The sequence below is a fragment of the Salvelinus alpinus genome, chromosome 6, assembly GCF_045679555.1.
Source record: "Salvelinus alpinus chromosome 6, SLU_Salpinus.1, whole genome shotgun sequence".
NCBI classification, from domain to species: domain Eukaryota; kingdom Metazoa; phylum Chordata; class Actinopteri; order Salmoniformes; family Salmonidae; genus Salvelinus; species Salvelinus alpinus.
In genome coordinates this window covers 47,869,735-47,888,315 of record NC_092091.1, presented here as the reverse complement: position 1 = coordinate 47,888,315, position 18,581 = coordinate 47,869,735, and the positions used below count along the sequence as shown (strand labels likewise).

The following is an 18,581-nucleotide window of genomic DNA, read 5'->3' as shown; positions in this document are numbered from 1 at the left end:
ACTGGATCAGAGAGGTTAAAATGTCAGTGAAGACACTTGCTAGCTGGTCAGCGCATGCTCTGAGTACGTGTCTGGTAATTCCTCTGGCACCGCGGCCTTGTGAGTTTTAACTTCTTGTGGATAGGGGGCAGCATTTTCACGTTTGGATGAAAAGCATTCCCAGAGTAAACTCCCTCTTACTCAGTCCCAGATGCTAATATATGCATATTATTATTAGTATTGGATAGAAACACTCTGAAGTTTCTAAAACTGTTTGAATCATGTCTGTGACTTATTATTTATTACTTACTTAGAACTTATTTGGCAGGCAAAACCCCGAGGACAAACCATTCAGATTTTTATTTTTTGAGGTCACTCTCTTTTCAATGGCTTCATTGGGAATCCAGATTTCTAAGGGACCTTCCTGCAGTTCCTATCGCTTCCACTTGATGTCAACAGTCTTTAGAAATTGGTTGAAGTTTTTCCTTTGAGAAATGAAGAAGTAGCCATGTTCAGAATGAGGCTCCAGTGAAATGTACTGTTTGTTAGGAGGCGCGTGACCAGAAAGCATGCTACACATTGTTTTCCTCCGGTATTGAACATAAATCATCCCGTCTTCAATTTTATTGATTATTGACGTTAAAAAATACCTAAAGTTGTATTAAAAGTAGTTTGAAAAGTTTGTACAAAACTTTCAGGTAACTTTTGAGATATTTTGTAGTCACGTTGTGCAAATTGGAACCGGTGTTTTTCTGGATCAAACGCGTCAAATAAATGGACATTTTGGATATATATCGACGGAATTAATCGAACAAAAGGACCATTTGTGATGTTTATGGGACATATTGGAGTGCCAACAGATGAAGCTTGTCAAAGGTAAGGCATGAATTATATCTTTATTTCTGCGTTTTGTGACGCGCCGGGAGGGTTGAAATATGATGGTCTGTGTTTGTTTGCTTGGTTGCTATCCTCAGATAATAGCATTGTTTGCTTTCGCCGTAAAGCATTTTTGAAATTTGACACATTGGCTGGATTCACAACAAGTGTAGCTTTAATTTGGTATATTGAATGTGTGATTTCATGAAAGTAAATTTTTTATGGTAATTTATTTGAATTTGGCGCTCTGCATTTTCACTGGATGTTGGCCAGGTGGGACGCTACCGTCCCACATATCCCAGAGAGGTTAAGGTCTTACTCACATCGCCTACGGAGAATGAGATCACACAGTCATATGGAACAGCTGGTGCTCTCTTGCATGGTTCAGTGTTGCTTGCCTTGAAGTGAGCATAGAAGTAATTTAGCTTGTCTGGTAGGCTCGGGCAGTTCACGGCTGAGTTTCCCTTTGTAATCTGTGATAGTTTGCAATCAGGAGGATAGAGTTATGGTCAGATTTCCCAAAGGGAGAGCGAGGGAGAGCCTTGCATGCGTTTCTGTGTGTGGAGTAAAGGTGATCTACAATTTTGTCGCCTCTAGTTGTGCAGGTAACTTGCTGGTAAAATTTTTGTAAAACGGATTTCAGTTTCACTGCATTAAAATCACCAGCCACGAAAGTTCCACTTCTGGGGGTGTCATTTTACAAATGGCCCTGTGCAGTCTTAGTGCCACCTTCGGTTTGTGGTGGTAAATAGACAGCTACGAAAAAAATGGCTGAAAAGCCAGTGAGATGTATATTATCGATGTCCTTGTTCAGCCGTGAAACATAGAATATTACAGTTCTTTGGTCCCGTTGATAGGATAGTATTGAACGGAACTCGTCCAGTTTGTTCACTAACAGAATGGAGGGTAGAGGCGGTTTATTTGCTCGCCAACGTAGTCTCGTCAGGATGCCGGCTCGTCTGCCTCTTTTGTGCCGTCGCTTCCTCTTTCGAATCCTGGGGATTAGGGCCTGGTCTGGAGTATGCAGAACATCCAGAGCTGCGGACTCGTTGAAGTAGAACTTGCCATCCAAATTGAGGTTAGTGATCGAGGCTGTTCTGATTTCCAGAAGCTGTTTTCGGTCATAGGTAATGATGGCGGAGACATTTTGTACAAAAAAAGTTAAGATCAGCATAAAAAAAACACACAAAAAATAAGAATTGGTCAGGAGCCCGTAAAACCACTGCTCTCCACTGCAGCGCCATCTTGTTGGATCAGTGCAGATGAAGAGAAGGACATTAACAGATGAAGTCATAGATGTGATCATAAGGGTTTATCAAGTAGTTGTACCTGACAAAGAAATTATAAAGAGTAGTATAGAGTAGTAATTACCTGACGTAGAGCGTTCTTTTCTGGCTGGTCCGTAGAGAGCCAGAGCCTGAGCTGATTCTACTGTTCATCATCTGCTCCCGAAGATCATGGATTTTGGCTTCAAACTGACTGTATTCTGTAAAACAGGGAAAAAGAGGAAATTAACAACATGAACATTTGAAAACTGGCAATAGTCTGGAAAATAAGCGACAGAGATAAATCCTCTGAAGGAAAGGGAGAAAAGAAAGAAGACTGATTCCACTCTGTTCTGCAGAGGAAAGTTACAATGAATGACCAAGGCTATTTGGACACCTGCTCATCAAACATCTCATTCCAAAATCATGGGCATGAATATGGAGTTGGTCCCTCCTTTGCTGCTATAACAGCCTCCACTCCTCTGGGAAGGCTTTCCACTAGATATTGGAACATTGCTGCGGGGACTTGCTTCCATTCAGCTACAAGAGCATTAGTGAGGTCGGGCACTGATGTTAGGCGATTTGGCCTGGCTCGCAGTCGGCGCTCCAATTCATCCCAAAAGGTGTTCGATGGGGTTGAGGTCAGGGCTCTGTTCAGGCCAGTCAAATTCTCGCACACAAATCTTGACAAACCATTTATGCATGGACTTTGCCCCTGCGTACGGGGGCATTGTCATGCTGAAACACGGAAGGGCCTTCCCCAAACTGTTGCCACAAAGTTGGTAGCACAGAATCGTCTAGAATATCATTGTATGGGGTAGCATGAAGATTTCCCTTCACTGGAACTAAGGAGCCTAGCCCGAACCATGAAAAATAGCCACAGACCATTAATCCTCCTCCACCAAACTTTACTGTTGGCACTATGCATTAGGGCAGGTAGCGTTCTCCTGTTATCCTCCAAAACCCAGATTTGTCCGTCGGACTGCCAGATGGTGAAGAGTCATTCATCACTCCAGAAAACGCTTTTCCACTGCTCCAGAGTCCAATGGCGGCGAGCTTTGCACTACTCACTCCAGTCGACGCTTGGCATTGCACATGGTTATCTTAGGCTTGTGTGCGGCTGTTTGGCCATGGAAACCCATTTCATGAAGCACCCGACAAACAGTTATTGTGCCGCCATAGCTTCCAGAGGTAGTTTGGAACTCGGTAGTCCGCGGACAGACGATTTTTAGGCGCTATGCGCTTCAACACTCGGTTCTGCGAGCTTATGTGGCGTATCACCTCACGGCTCAGCCGTTGTTGCTCCTAGACATTTCCACTTATAACAGCACTTACAGTTGAACAAGCAGCTCTAGCAGGACAGAAATGTGATGAACTGACTTGTTAGAAAGGTGGCATCCTATGATGGTGCCATGTTGAAAGTCACTGAGCTCTTCCATTTTACTGCCAATGTTTGTCTATGGAGATTGCATGGCTGTGTGCTCAATTTTATACACCTGTCAGCAACGGGTGTGGCTGAAATAGTCGAATCCACTAATTTGAAAGGGGTGTTCACATACTTTTGTGTATATACACTGCTCAAAACAATAAAGGGAACACTAAAATAACATCCTAGATCTGAATGAATGTAATATTCTTATTAAATACTTTTTTCTTTACATAGTTGAATGTGCTGACAACAAAATCACACAAAAATGATCAATGTAAATCAAATTTATCAACCCATGGAGGTCTGGATTTGGAGTCACACTCAAAATTAAAGTGGAAAACCACACTACAGGCTGATCCAACTTTGATGTTATGTCCTTAAAACAAGTCAAAATGAGGCTCAGTAGTGTGTGTGGCCTCCACATGCCTGTATGACCTCCCTACAACGCCTGGGCATGCTCCTGATGAGGTGGCGGATGGTCTCCTGAGGGATCTCCTCCCAGACCTGGACTAAAGCATCCGCCAACTCCTGGACAGTCTGTGGTGCAATGTGGCGTTGGTGGATGGAGCGAGACATGATGTCCCAGATGTGCTCAATTGGATTCAGGTCTGGGGAACGGGTGGGCCAGTCCATAGCATCAATGCCTTCCTCTTGCAGGAACTGCTGACACACTCCAGCCACATGAGGTCTAGCATTGTCTTGCATTAGGAGGAACCCAGGGCCAACCGCACCAGCATATGATCTCACAAGGGGTCTGAGGATCTCATCTCGGTACCTAATGGCAGTCAGGCTACCTCTGGCGAGCACATAGAGGGCTGTGCGGCCCCCCCAAAGAAATGCCACCCCACACCATGACTGACCCACCGCCAAACCGGTCATGCTGGAGGATGTTGCAGGCAGCAGAACGTTCTCCACGGCGTCTCCAGACTCTGTCACGTCTGTCACATGTGCTCAGTGTGAACCTGCTTTCATCTGTGAAGAGCACAGGGCGCCAGTGGCGAATTTGCCAATCTTGGTGTTCTCTGGCAAATGCCAAACGTCCTGCACGGTGTTGGGCTGTAAGCACAACCCTCACCTGTGGACGTCGGGCCCTCATACCACCCTCATGGAGTCTCTTTCTGACCGTTTGAGCAGACACATGCACATTTGTGGCCTGCTGGAGGTCATTTTGCAGGGCTCTGGCAGTGCTCCACCTGCTCCTCCTTGCACAAAGGCGGAGGTAGCGGTCCTGCTGCTGGGTTGTTGCCCTCCTACGGCCTCCTCCACGTCTCCTGATGTACTGGCCTGTCTCCTGGTAGCGCCTCCATGCTCTGGACACTACGCTGACAGACACAGCAAACCTTCTTGCCACAGCTCGCATTGATGTGCCATCCTGGATGAGCTGCACTACCTGAGCCACTTGTGTGGGTTGTAGACTCCGTCTCATGCTACCACTAGAGTGAAAGCACCAACAGCATTCAAAAGTGACCAAAACATCAGCCAGGAAGCATAGGAACTGAGAAGTGGTCTGTGGTCACCACCTGCAGAACCACTCCTTTATTGGGGGTGTCTTGCTAATTGCCTATAATTTCCACCTTTTGTCTATTCCATTTGCACAACAGCATGTGAAATTTATTGTCAATCAGTGTTGCTTCCTAAGTGGACAGTTTGATTTCACAGAAGTGTGATTGACTTGGAGTTACATTGTGTTGTTTAAGTGTTCCCTTTATTTTTTTGAGCAGTATATATATAGTGTATGACTGTTTTGGGTTACAGCAGATCTTATTATTTTCTCGTGATGAATGCATTACGGCAGAGAGATGTAACTACTGTACTCTGAGGTAAAGGGAGAGAAAGACAGTGGGATGAAGAGAGAAATTACATTTTTGTGAGTATAATGTTTACTGTTCATGTCTGATTTGTTTATTTCACTTTAGTTGATCTATTCCACTTGCTTTGCCACTGTAAATATGAGAGAATGCAGAAGAGAGCGAGAGAGCGTCCTTGCGTCAACATGCCTGCTGTGCAGAGTAGATATAAAGGGTTTTAGTGTAGTTGCTGTTCTGTGGCTGAGTCTGTGTTCCAGAGAGACTGGCTAAGAGAGAGAGAAAGGCCACGGGTTATTTCTCTCTGGCTGCAGCGTCTGACCAAATCTCTCCTTTTCTGAGAAGATAAGAGGAATTCTGAGAATAGGAGAGGTCTACTAGTACCTTTTAATCTGGTTAAGACTGAAATAAGTTAACCCATGCAGACATGTCTAGGTGAGAGAGTTATAAACTGATTTAGGGCTTGGTAGAAGTTCTGTAATCAAAATCAAAACACATCTATAATAGATAATTAACCCTCCCGTGGTCCTCGGGGTCAGAGTGACCCAGGCCCTGTGTTTGGAGGCCCCCGCTCTGTGGTCTGTGCTGGGGGTCAGCGTGACCCAGCCAGCCACTAGCAAGGTGTATGCTATTGTGTGTACTGTGTGAGGTGGGGGCTTCCCCGCTGTGCTCGGGGTCAGAGTGACCCAGCCAGCCACTAGGGAGGTGTATGCTATTGTGTGTACTGTGTGAGGTGGGGGCTTCCCCGCTGTGCTCGGGGTCAGAGTGACCCAGCCAGCCACTAGGGAGGTGTATGCTATTGTGTGTACTGTGTGAGGTGGGGGCTCCCCCGCTGTGCTCGGGGTCAGAGTGACCCAGCCAGCCACTAGGGAGGTGTATGCTATTGTGTGTACTGTGTGAGGTGGGGGCTCCCCCGCTGTGCTCGGGGTCAGAGTGACCCAGCCAGCCACTAGGGAGGTGTATGCTATTGTGTGTACTGTGTGAGGTGGGGGCTCCCTCGCTGTGCTCGGGGTCAGAATGACCCAGCCAGGGCTACACATATCCAGACATGCCCCGCTGAGGACAGCCCAGTGGTGCACGGGTGAACTACACACACGGCTACACACGCCCAGCGGCGCAACAGGGGCGCAACAGGGGCGCAACAGGGGGGAACACGCGCTGTGTAAGAGGACGAACAAGAGGATGAACACGAGGAAGAGATCGCCTCGGCTCGCGCCCAAAGGGAGACGTTGCTGTCGAAAATGGCAACATCAAATGGTCCCCCGTGGCCTATGGCCACCACAGGGCCCGTGTGATCTGCCACGCTGGGCCGGATGAGACTCCGGGCCCCACAGCCTATGCCGTGACTCACGCCCGCGACATCGCATCCACCTTCCACCTGTTTGTCACACCGGAAATAGAAAGGATAATTCTAGAAATGACAAATCTGCATGAGGGAAGAAAATACAGCGATGGCTGGCGAGCCATGGACGCCACCAACTTGCGAGCCTACGTAGGGCTGCTGATCCTAGCGGGCGTGTACAGGTTCCGAGGTGAGGCCGCGGCCAGCCTGTGGGACGCGGAGAGCGGCAGGACCGTGTTCCGAGCCACCATGCCGCTCAAGGTCTTTGACAAGTACTCGAGGCTGCTGCGATTCGACGATCGCCAGTCCAAACCCGCGAGATTCGCCATGGACAAATTCGCAGCCATAAGAGAGGTCTGGGACCATTGGGAGGCACGGCTGCCAGCCCTCTACAACCCAGGGCCTGACGTGACAGTGGATGAGCAACTGGTCCCGTTCAGAGGTACTGTGTGTGTGTGTGTGTGTGTGTGTGTGTGTGTGTGTGTGTGTGTGTGTGTGTGTGTGTGTGTGTGTGTGTCTGTGTGTAACAAACGCCGTTGGCCCCAATGAGCCAGTAATGAGGCTAATCTCTTCTCCCCTTGCCAAAGGCCCCTGTCCTTTCCGTCAGTACATTCCCAGCAAGCCGGCGAAATACGGCATCAAGTCGTGGGTGGCCTGCGACGCCAAGTCCAGCTACGCTTGGAAGATGCAAGTGTACACCGGCAAGGCGGCCAGCGGAGGCCCCAAGAAGAACCAGGGGATGCGCGTCGTCCTCGATCTGACAACGGGACTGAGTGGTCGCAATGTCACGTGTGACAATTTCTTCACCTCCTACGAACTGGGACAGCGGCTCCTCGAGAGGAACCTCACCATGGTGGGCACGGTGAGAAAGAACAAGGCCAAGCTCCCGCCGGCACTGCTCGAGTCAAAGGGCAGACAGGTCCTCTCCTCCAGGTTTGCCTTCATGCCCACCGCCACTCTAGTGTCCTACCTGGCAAAGAAAAATAAGAACGTGCTACTTCTGAGCACGCTGCACACAGAGGCCCAAGTCAGCGATCGCCGTGACAGGAAGCCGGCCGTCATCCTAGACTACAACTGCAACAAGGGCGGCATGGACAACCTAGACAAGGTGGTCGGAACGTACAGCTGCAGACGGATGACTGCCCGCTGGCCCCTGGTCGTCTTCCGCAACATCCTCGACGTGTCCTCCTACAACGCCTTTGTCATATGGCGAGAGATCAAGCCTGACTGGGTGCCTCGGAAGCGGAACAAGAGGAGGGTGTTCCTGGAGCAGCTGGGAAAGGCACTTATGAAGCCGCTGATCCAAAGAAGGCAGCATCTCCCCCGCACCGAAGCGGTGTCAGCACTTGTCAAAGTCCTACAGAGTGCTACGGAGTGCTCGTCAACAGCATGAGGAGCCCGCCGCTGCCCCGCACGCTGCCCCAGCCACCGGGGCAAGTAAGAGGAAGAGGTGTCAGCTCTGCCCACCGAAGAAGGACTCTAAGACACACACGGTGTGCTGCAGGTGTAAGAAATACATCTGCAAGGGCTGTTCACACGCATACTGTCACACTTGCGCCCATTGGGCCTTTAGCCAAGACGGGACAGGGTGACCCGGAGGACGCGGGGTCTAGACACAATACGAGGACGACGGGAGGGTTAAGAGCATCATAAGCTCTGCTTCTAGCTCCGAAGCAATTTTGCAGTATTTCTTTTATTTGTTATTTCTTCGATTATTAGGCCGGATTTGTTTTTGTTTTTACATACAGCCGGAAATAACTTTTGGATATCAGAGCGGCGGTAACTCACCAGCATTACGACCAGGAATATGACATTCCCGAATTGGATCCTTTATTCGTACCCCCCAGGGCAATTGAACTTATTCCAGAGGCTGCTCCAAAACAACGCCGGTGGAGAATAGGTATTCGGAGTGGACTTCTAGTCCGACTCAGGTGTGCACACCATCCACCGCTTCCGAGTATATTACTCGCTAATGTTCAGTCTCTGGATAATAAAGTAGATGAGCTCTGGGCGAGGATCTCCTTCCAGAGAGACATCAGGGATTGTAACATGCTCTGTTTCACGGAAACATGGATTTCTTGTGATATACTGTCCCCGTCCATACAGCCAGCTGGGTTCTCAGTACATTGCGCAGACAAGAATAAAGAACTCTCCGGGAAGAACAAAGGCAGGGGTGTATGTTTCATGAATAAATACTCATGGTGTGATTGTGATAACATACAGAAACCCAAGTCCTTTTGTTCATCCGACCATATTACCTCCAAAGAGAATTCCCTTGGTTATAGTCACAGCTGTGTCTATAACCAAGGCAGAGTTGCAAAGAAAAAGCCATATCTCAGACTGGCCAATAAGAATAAAATATTATGATGGGCAAAAGAACACAGACACTGGACAGAGGAACTCTGCCTAGAAGGCCGGCATCCCGGAGTCGTCTCTTCACTGTTGACGTTGAGACTCGTGTTTTGCGGGTACTATTTAATGAAGCTGCCAGTTGTGCACCGGGGTCTCCCACACCTTTTTATATTCTGGTTAGGGCCAGTTTGCGCTGTTCTGTGAAGGGAGTAGTACACAGCGTTGTACGAGATCTTCAGTTTCTTGGCAATTTCTCGCATGGAATAGCCTTCATTTCTCAGAACAAGAATAGACTGAAGAGTTTCAGAAGAAATTACCTTGCTTCTGGCCATTTTGAGCCTGTAATTGAACCGACAAATGTTGATGCTCCAGATACACAACTAGTCTATAGAAGGCCAGTTTTATTGCTTCTTTAATGTGGACAACAGTTTTCAGCTGTTGCATATTGCATTTTTTTTCTTCTAATGATCAATTAGACTTTTAAAATGATAAACTTGGATTACAACGTGACATTGTTGATATTCCATTAAAAATCAGCTGTTTCCAGCTACAATAGTCATTTACAACATTAACAATGTCTACACTTTATTTCTGATGAACTTGATGTAATTTTAATGGACAAAAACAAGGACATTTCTACGTGACCCCAAACTTTTGAATGGTTGTGTATATACAGTTGAAGTCGGAAGATTACATGCACCTTAGCCAAATAAACTGATTTCACAATTCCTGACATTTAATCCTCGTAAAAATTCCCCTGTCTTAGGTCAGTTAGGATCACCACTTTATTTTAGGAATGTGAAATGTCAGAATAATAGTAGAAAATTATTTATTTCAGCTTTTATTTCTTTCATCACATTCCCAGTGGGTCAAAAGTTTACATACACTCAATTAGTATTGGCATTGCCTTTAAATTGTTTAACTTGGGTCAAATGTTTCAGTTAGCCTTCCGCAAGCTTCCCACAAAAAGTTGGGTGAATTTTGTCCCATTCTTCCTGACAGAGCTGGTGTACCTGAGTCAGGTTTGTAGGCCTCCTCCTTTATATCCACAGTAAAACTTTTGTACCTGTTTCCTCCAGCATCTTCACAAGGTCTTTTGCTGTTGTTCCGGGATTGATTTGCACTTTTCGCACCAAAGTACGTTCGTCTCTTGGAGACAGAACGCGTCTCTTTCCTGAGCGGTTTGTCGGCTGAGTGATCCCATGGTGTTTATACTTGCGTACTATTGTTTGTACAGATGAACGTGGTACCTTCAGGCATTTGGAAATTGCTCCTAAGGATGAACCAGACTTGCGGAGGTCTACAATTTTTTTTTCTGAGGTCTTGCCAATTTCTTTTGATTTTCCCATGATGTCAAGCAAAGAGGTACTGAGCTGGAAGGTAGGCCTTGAAATACATCCACAGGTACACCTCAAATTAACTCAAATTATGTCAATTAGCCTATCAGAAGCTTCTAATGCCATGACATTTTCTGGAATTTTCCAAGCTGTTTAAAGGCACAGTCAACTTAGTGTATGTAAACTTCTGACCCACTGGAATTGTGATATACTGAAATTTAAGTGAAATAATCTGTCTGTAAACAATTGTTGGAAAAATTACTTACCCGTTATTGTGCACTTGTTTACGGGTCTCGTCCCGTGTATTATTTAGAGGTTTACACCTCGCTCTTTTGTTTGGGTGGAGAAAATAAAACCCCTATTACGTATTCCTGCGCCTGTCTCCAATCATTATACAATGTGACAGAATACCCGACCCACTAAATGCAGACAGCAGGAAAGACTGAGCTGTCAAACATCGCAGAGACAATCCAGCATCAAGAGGACTGTCTCTCCCGACTTGGCAGCGCCATGGACAGCGTGCTGGCAACCACCCTGCGTTTGGAGGGGAATGTGCAGTCCATCCAGTCTCCAGCTCCGGTTCCGGCACCAGCCCCCACACCACTACCTGCTTCCGTCTCATCTGAGCCGGGCCGCGGCATACTCTTGTCCCTCCTGCAGCGCTTTGACGGCGCGCAAGGGATTCCTTCTGCAATGCAACCTGTACCTCACTCACTATACCGAGGCTCCGGGAGGGCCGAGAGTGGGGTGCGTGCCTACTCCGACTACGCCAGGGAGCTAGGACTGCCTTGGAGTTCGCTCTGGAGTTCCGGACCATCGCGGCCTCCACCAGATGGAACGAGGCGGCTCTGGCCACCGTGTTCTGCAGCGGACTGCGGGAGGAGGCACAGCTGGAGTTAGCCTGCCGTGATGACAACCTGTCACTTGACCAGCTCATCAGCATGTCGATTCGTTTGGACAATGCGGTCCCTCATGCGGTCCCGGAATCCTGCGCGGAATCCGGAGCCCATGGCTACACCTGCTCCGTGGCCAGAGCTGATGGAGGTGGATTCTGCACGTTTGCCCTAGGCAGAGCGTAGGAAAAGGAGGAATCTGGGCCTCTGCTCCTATTGTGGAGAAAGGGGTAATTTCTCCCTGACCTGCCCTCTATCTACTAATAGGCGAGGAGGTGACAAGCCTGGGAATTCTCTTGCTCCAACCCAGGTAGGATGCAAGATCTCCCCTCCTTTTCTGTCAACTTAACTAGTGTGTTTTCCCATTTAAATACCCTAGCCCCTCACTCCCGTTAGCTCTGATTCCGGAGCTGCCGGGAATCTTTTAGATAGCTCACTGTATTACGCATTCCTTTGGTTCCCCTACAGTCACCCATTCCGGTTCGAGTCCTGGATAATCGTCCAATAGGGACTGGGCTCGTACATCACATCACTGTTCCTGTTTCTCTGCTGACCCATGACACTAATTTAGAATAGATCACCTGATTATAGACACCCCCACACACCCTGTTGTTTTAGGTCTCCCCTGGTTGAGTTGGCATAACCCTGTTATTTCCTGGTCAGAGGGGAGACTGCTGGGTTGTCGCAGGAGTGTCAGGGGTGGTGTTTCGTGGTGTCTGTCAACACCACTACGGTGGAAAGTCCGGACCACACCCTCAAGTGGAGTTACCGGAGAAATACCAGGATCTGCACCGGGTTCTCTCTAAGACCCAGTCTACATCCTTTTTGGGCTACCTCATATCCACAGAGGGAGTGGAGATGGAGGAGCAATACTTCAGTGCAGTCAGGTCATGGCCCATCCCCAACTCCGTGAAAACAGTCCAGCGATTCCTGGGGTTCGCCAACTTTTTCCGGAGGTTCATCCGGGGCTTCAGCATGGTGGTCGCACCTCTTACCTCCCTGCTGAGATGAGGTCCCCAGCGGCTTCGTTGGACGGCGGAGGCAGACAGGGTGTTCGAGACACTGAAGGCACGCTTCACCACTGCCCCCGTGCTGGCACATCCCAACCCCTCAAATCCCTTTATCGTCAAGGTGGATGCCTCCCAAGTAGGAGTCGAGGCAGTGCTGTCCCAGGGCACTGGAACCCCTCCAAAGCTATGGCCCTGCGCCTTTTACTCCAAGCAGCTGAGCCCAGCCCAGGGGAACTACGACGTAGGGGACAAGGAACTCTTTGCGGTCAAGAACGCCCTGAAGGCGTGGAGAAACTGGCTGGAGGGGTCCAAACACCCTTTCCTGGTGTGGACGGACCACCGCAACCTAGAGATAAATCAGGGCAGCGATTTATCTTATAGGCCAGGCTCGAAGAACGTGAAGGCGGACGCCCTGTCTCACCTCTATGACGTCCTGTATCATCGCGCCAGTGGTGTGAGAAGTGGACCCCGACATCCTGCAAGCTCTGCATATGGACTCCGCACATGCAAAGTGTCCGGAGAACCGCGCCTACGTGCCCATGGGTGTGCGGGACCGCCTCCCTACCTGGGCGCCTGTGTCGAGTCATCCTGGGATAGGCCGTACCATCGCCTTCCTGACAGAAGTACTGGTGGCCCAACTTGGCGAGGGACTACCGTTCTCGTAGTTGTGGACCAGTTTTCAAAGGTTGTCGCCTCCTTCCTCTGCCTGGGCTCCCGTCGGCCATGCAAACCGTGGAGGCTCTTTTACGCACGTCTTCCGGCACTACGGGACCCCAGAGGACATTGTGTAAGATCGTGGCCCTCAGTTCACCTCACACGTATGGAAAGCGTTCATGGAACACCTGGGGGTTACAGTCAGTCTCACCTCCGGGTACCGCCCTCAAGCTAATGGGCAGGTGGAGAGGATCAATCAGGAAGTGGGCAGGTTCCTGAAGTGTTACTGTCAGGACTGGCCGGGGGGGGGGGGTGGTTGAATTTTCTACCTTGGGCTGAATACAAGCAGAATTCACACCACCACTCCTCCACTAACCTCACTCCTTTCCAGGCGCATGTTGGGGTTTCAGCCGGCCCCTGCGGTGGACGAGTGGTTTCGTCGCACAGAGGAGACCTGGAACACTGTGCACACTCGTCTCCAGTGGGCCATGCGTCGGCTCTTCACCCGGAACCTGCCCCACCGCCTGCCCTGCCGGAAGCTGAGCCCGTGGTTATTTTGGGTCGTTTAAAGTCCTGAGGAGGGTTAATGAGATAACGTACCATTTGCAACTCTGCTGATTACCGCATTAACCCGACTTTTCATGTGTCTCTCCTCAGGCCAGTGGTGCCTGGTTCCCTCGCTGAGGCTGGACCCAGTGTTGCCCTGCCTCCTCCTCTGGACATCAAGGGAGGTCCGGCGTACTCGGTCCATGAAGTCCAGGATTCGAGGCGTCGAGCGGGGTTGTCTCCAGTACCTCATCGACTGGGAGGGTTACAGCTCAGAGGAGCAGTGCTGGGTTTCTGCGGTGGACATCCTGGACGCTTCGCTGACCAGGGATTTTCAGCGTTGGTGCCCTGACTGACCCGCACCGCGTCCCTGTGGTCGTCCCCGAGGCGTCCCGCTTGTGGTGCAGCGCGTAGGGGGAGGGGGGGGGGGGGGGGGGGGGTACTGTCACGGAACCCCAATGTATTGCTTCCTATTCCGTTAACCAGCTCCGGAAGTCTACATCACCGTTCTTCTAGCCATCACTGAACTGGATTCATTACCACCAACCCCGGACTGTCTTGTCTCATTACGCACGCTTCCCATTCCCCCTGATTAGTATATCCCGTGTATTATTTAGAGGTTTACACGTCGCTCTTTTGTTTGGCTGGAGAATTTAAAAAATAAAACAATTACGTATTCCTGCACCTGTCTCCAATCACTATACAATGTGACAACATGCATACATGTGCACAGGCAGAGATTACATTTAGGACAACATATAGCCTAATAGAAAGAAATATGGCATAACCCTCAACCGTTGCAGTGACCAGACCCTACAAATGTACCTAGGTAGGCAGACAGTACCTAGCTACAGCCAGAAATGTTTCTAGTAAAGCCAGCTTATCAGTTTTAGAAATGTAAAAACTGTAAATTGTTGTATTATTGTTTATCCTCACTGTCAGTGAACTTAGCAAGCTAGTTTGCTGAATAGCCAATCATTGTTATTCACAACTGTTTGGAATCCTATCTTGCATGATGCCTATCATTTTAGCTAGCTACCTAAGTTAGCAAACATAACAATTATTATATTTCCCCCCACAATATGGGTTTCAGTAGATAAACTAAAAGCTAGCCAGCTAGGTGGCTTGCATGAAAAATAACTCACCAAGCTACTGTATTTGCCTGCATCTTCATGCTGGCATTTGCTGTAGATGAGCTTCTATTTAAATCCAACTCTGATTCGAATCCTCTTCGCTTTACAGTGCCTAAGGAAAGTATTCAGACCCCTTGACTTTTACCACATTTTGTTCCTTTACACCCTTATTCTAAAATTGATTAAATAAACATTTTTCCTCAGCAATCTACACACAATACCCCATAATTACGAGGCAAAAATATATTATTTTAATATTATAGCAAATATATTAATATTAAAAACCGAAATACTATATTTACGTAGGTATTCAGACCCTTTTCTATGACTAGAAATTGAGCTCAGGTGTGTCCTGTTTCCATTGATCATCCTTGAGAAGTTTCTACAATTTGATTGGAGTTCACCTGTGGTAAATGCAATTGATTGAACATGATTTGGAAAGGCACACACCTGTCTATACAAGGTCCCACAGTTGACAGTGCATGTCAGAGAAAAACCCAAACCATGAGGTCAAAGGAATTGTCTGTAGAGCTCCGAGATAGGATTGGGTCGAGGCACAAATCTGGGGAAGGGTACCAAAACATTTTTGCAGCACTGAAGGTCCCTAAGAACACAGTGGCCTCCATCATTCTTAAATGGAAGAAGTTTGGAAACACCAAGGCTCTTCCAAGAGTTGGCCACCCAGCCAAACTGAGCAATCGGGGGAGAAGGGCCTTGGTCAGGGAGGTGACCAAGATTCCGATGGTCACTCTGACAGAGCTCCAGAGTTCCTCTGTGGAGATGGGAGAAACTTCCAGAAGGACAACCATCTCTGCAGCACTTCACCAATCGGGCCTTTATGGTAGAGTGGCAAGACGGAAGCCACTACTCAGTAAAAGGCACATGACAGCCCGCTTGGAGTTTGCCAAAAGGCACCTCAAGACTCTCAGACCATGAGAAACAAGATTCTCTGGTCTGATGAAACCAAGATTGAACCCTTTGAACTGAATGCCAAGTGTCTGGAGGAAACTTTGCACCATCACTACGGCGAAGCATGGTGGTGGCAGCATCATGCTGTGGGGATGTTTTTCAGCGACAGGGATTTGAAGACTAGTTATGATCGAGACAAAGATGAACGGAGCAAAGTACAAAGAGATCCTTGATGAAAATCTATTCCAGAGTGCTCAGAACCTCAGACTGGGGTGAAGGTTCACCTTCCAAAAGGACAACAACCCCAAGCACAAATACAGGTGTGCCAAGCTTGTAGCGCCATACCCAAGAAGACTCGATGCTGTAATCGCTGCCAAAGGTGCTTCAAGAAAGTACTGAGTAAAAGGTCTGAATACTTACGTAATTGTTATCAGTTTTTTCATTTGTAATACATTTGCAAAAATGTAAAAACAACGGTTTTTGCTTTGTCATTATGGGGTATTGTGTGTAGATTGATGAGGAAAATAAACAATTTAATACATTTTAGAATAAGGCTGTAAAGTTACAAAATGTGGAAAAAGTCAAGGGGTCTGAATACTTTCCTAAGGCACTGTATACCGAACTTGTGTTGATGAGAGGAATCATTTGAAGCCATTGTGGTCTGGTCAATTCTTTCAGTTTTGACCAGAGGAATGTGTGTTTTGTCTGCATCCCTTTCAAAAAAGCCCTTCTTGGGTTGTAGTCTTTCAGAAACTGGAAAAATGTGTCACATTGTATATTCAGCAATGAATCTGCCGATAGGAAAATCGCTGAAAGACGTCCAATGTCTCTATCAAACAAGGACAACCATGTCTACACACAACAAAAATGTATAGTGCGATCGGTATGACATAGAGGCTTCACGAAATGCCACAAAACAGGAATATATCCATTTATTTTAAGAACCCCCCCCCCCAAAAAACAAAAGCACTGGAAGTTGTCATAGGGTGTATCGCTCTGCCCAGTCCGGCCCTCTTTGTGGCCACATACAGTATGTGTGAAACACATCTCACTGACCTAGAAATCCCACAGACATAATTTCCAAGGTTACAAATATATTACTGTGTCTTCTTTCCTAGCCGTCTTCAGTGCAGTAATATTTTAAGCAACTGTCAAGAGAAACGCCCTGGATTATGACAGCAACAAACATTAAAACATAGGAGGCAGAAAAACACTTACTCTAAAAATCCTTCCTAGATTATATAAAAGGTTCACACACACACACACACACACACACACACACACACACACACACACACACACACACACACACACACACACACACACACACACACACACACACACACACACACACACACACACACACACACACCACAGGGACTAAGGAAGTTGTATTAAAAGGTGAAACTAAGGCGAACACAACCCCTCATAAAACCCAGTTTGATCCCGTTTGAAACAACAGTCACATAGAAACACCAGAAGAGAGAAAATTCTGCTGAATTCCTAACAAGTCTTAAAAATGCATTTTTCTAAACAGAAAACTGCTGTGTTGCGTGCAAAAGCATGTGTGTTTGTCTCCTCTCTCATCTCAGACATAGCGGCAGGCAGCAGAAAGGAGCTGAGCAGAGCACTTTGCTCTCTGTGCATAGCCGTGTACCATATCCTACTACCCATCCCCAAGCCATTACTGTACACAGAATCTAATTAAGGCTGAGTAATCCAATCGTACTGGGGCTCCACACACAGATACACACACACACACACACACACACACACACACACACACACACACACACACACACACACACACACACACACACACACACACACACACACACACACACACACACACACACACACACACACACACACACACACACACACACACACACACACACACACACACACACACACACACACACACACACGGAAGGAATCAAGCTGCCCAATGTACTATGTCTATTGTTTTATCTCTGAAAGACAAGGCTGTACTTACATGCTGCTCTGCTGAGGAATAGCTTCTCACCGGTGAGAGCGAAATAGTAAAAATACTGTTTCTCTCTGGGTTAGCGCCTGGTCGCTACTCTCTGAGTGTGTGTGAGTGTGTGGTAGTGAAGACAAGCTCTCTCTAGCGTCTGCTCCACGTTGGCTCCCGTGCACTTGTGTGTCTGTGTAGAGATACTACGCTCTGTCTGTCTTCCAGCTTTTGTCAGCCAGAACTAAAAACCAACAGATGCTAACGCACTCTCCCACCTCCTCTTTTTCTCCCACTGCATTTCTCCCTCTCTCCATCCTCCTATAACTCCTGCGCTCACCCCTCCCCCTTGTTCAAGGCAACTTGCTTCAGGGCTGACATAGTCATAGCAGCCCTCTGCCCTGTGCAACATACATATACAGTGCATTCGGAAAGTATTCAGACCCCTTCCCTGTTTCCACATTTTGTTACGTTCCAGACTTATACAATAATCCATAATGACAAAGCGAAGACAGGTTTTTAGAAATGTTTTGCAAATGTATAAAAAACTTCATTTGGAAAAGCACACACACCTGTCTATATATCAAACCAAATCAAAATGTATTTGTCACATGCGCCGAATACAACAACCTTACAGTGAAATGCTTACTTACAAGCCCTTAACCAACAATGCAGCTTTAAGAAAAATAATTAAAGAGCAGCAGTAAAATAACAATAGCAAAGGTTATGTACAGGGGGTACCGGTACGGGAACACCGGTTAGTAGAGTAGCAGCAGTGTAAAAGGTGGGGCAACGCAAATAGTCTGGGTAGCCATTTGATTAGATGTTCCTACATCCGGCGCCGAAACGAGATGGCCGCCTCGCTTCGCGTTCCTTGGAAAATATGCAGTATTTTGTTTTTTTATGTGTTATTTCTTACATCGGTACCCCAGGTAATCTTAGGTTTCATTACATACAGTCGGGAGGAACTACTGAATATACGATTAACGTCAACTCATCATCGTTTCTACCAGGAATATGACTTTCCCGAAACGGATCCAGTGTTTTGCCTTCCACCCAATACAATGGATCTGATC

General features: G+C 47.7%; 1 protein-coding gene and 1 pseudogene across 3 annotated transcripts in view; one reads left to right on the top strand and one right to left on the bottom strand.

The window, feature by feature from the left end:
- Window positions 1-18,581, bottom strand: part of LOC139578766 (discs large homolog 1-like protein) — a 215,148-nt gene that overhangs the window by 33,787 nt on the left and 162,780 nt on the right. For all 3 annotated transcript variants that reach the window (XM_071406763.1, XM_071406762.1, XM_071406764.1), the window contains one exon: window positions 2,227-2,341. In XM_071406763.1, coding sequence (XP_071262864.1) covers window positions 2,227-2,341 — 115 coding nt within the window. The remainder of the gene's footprint in view (window positions 1-2,226; window positions 2,342-18,581) is intronic.
- LOC139577913 (piggyBac transposable element-derived protein 4-like) lies at window positions 6,372-8,288 on the top strand (annotated as a pseudogene).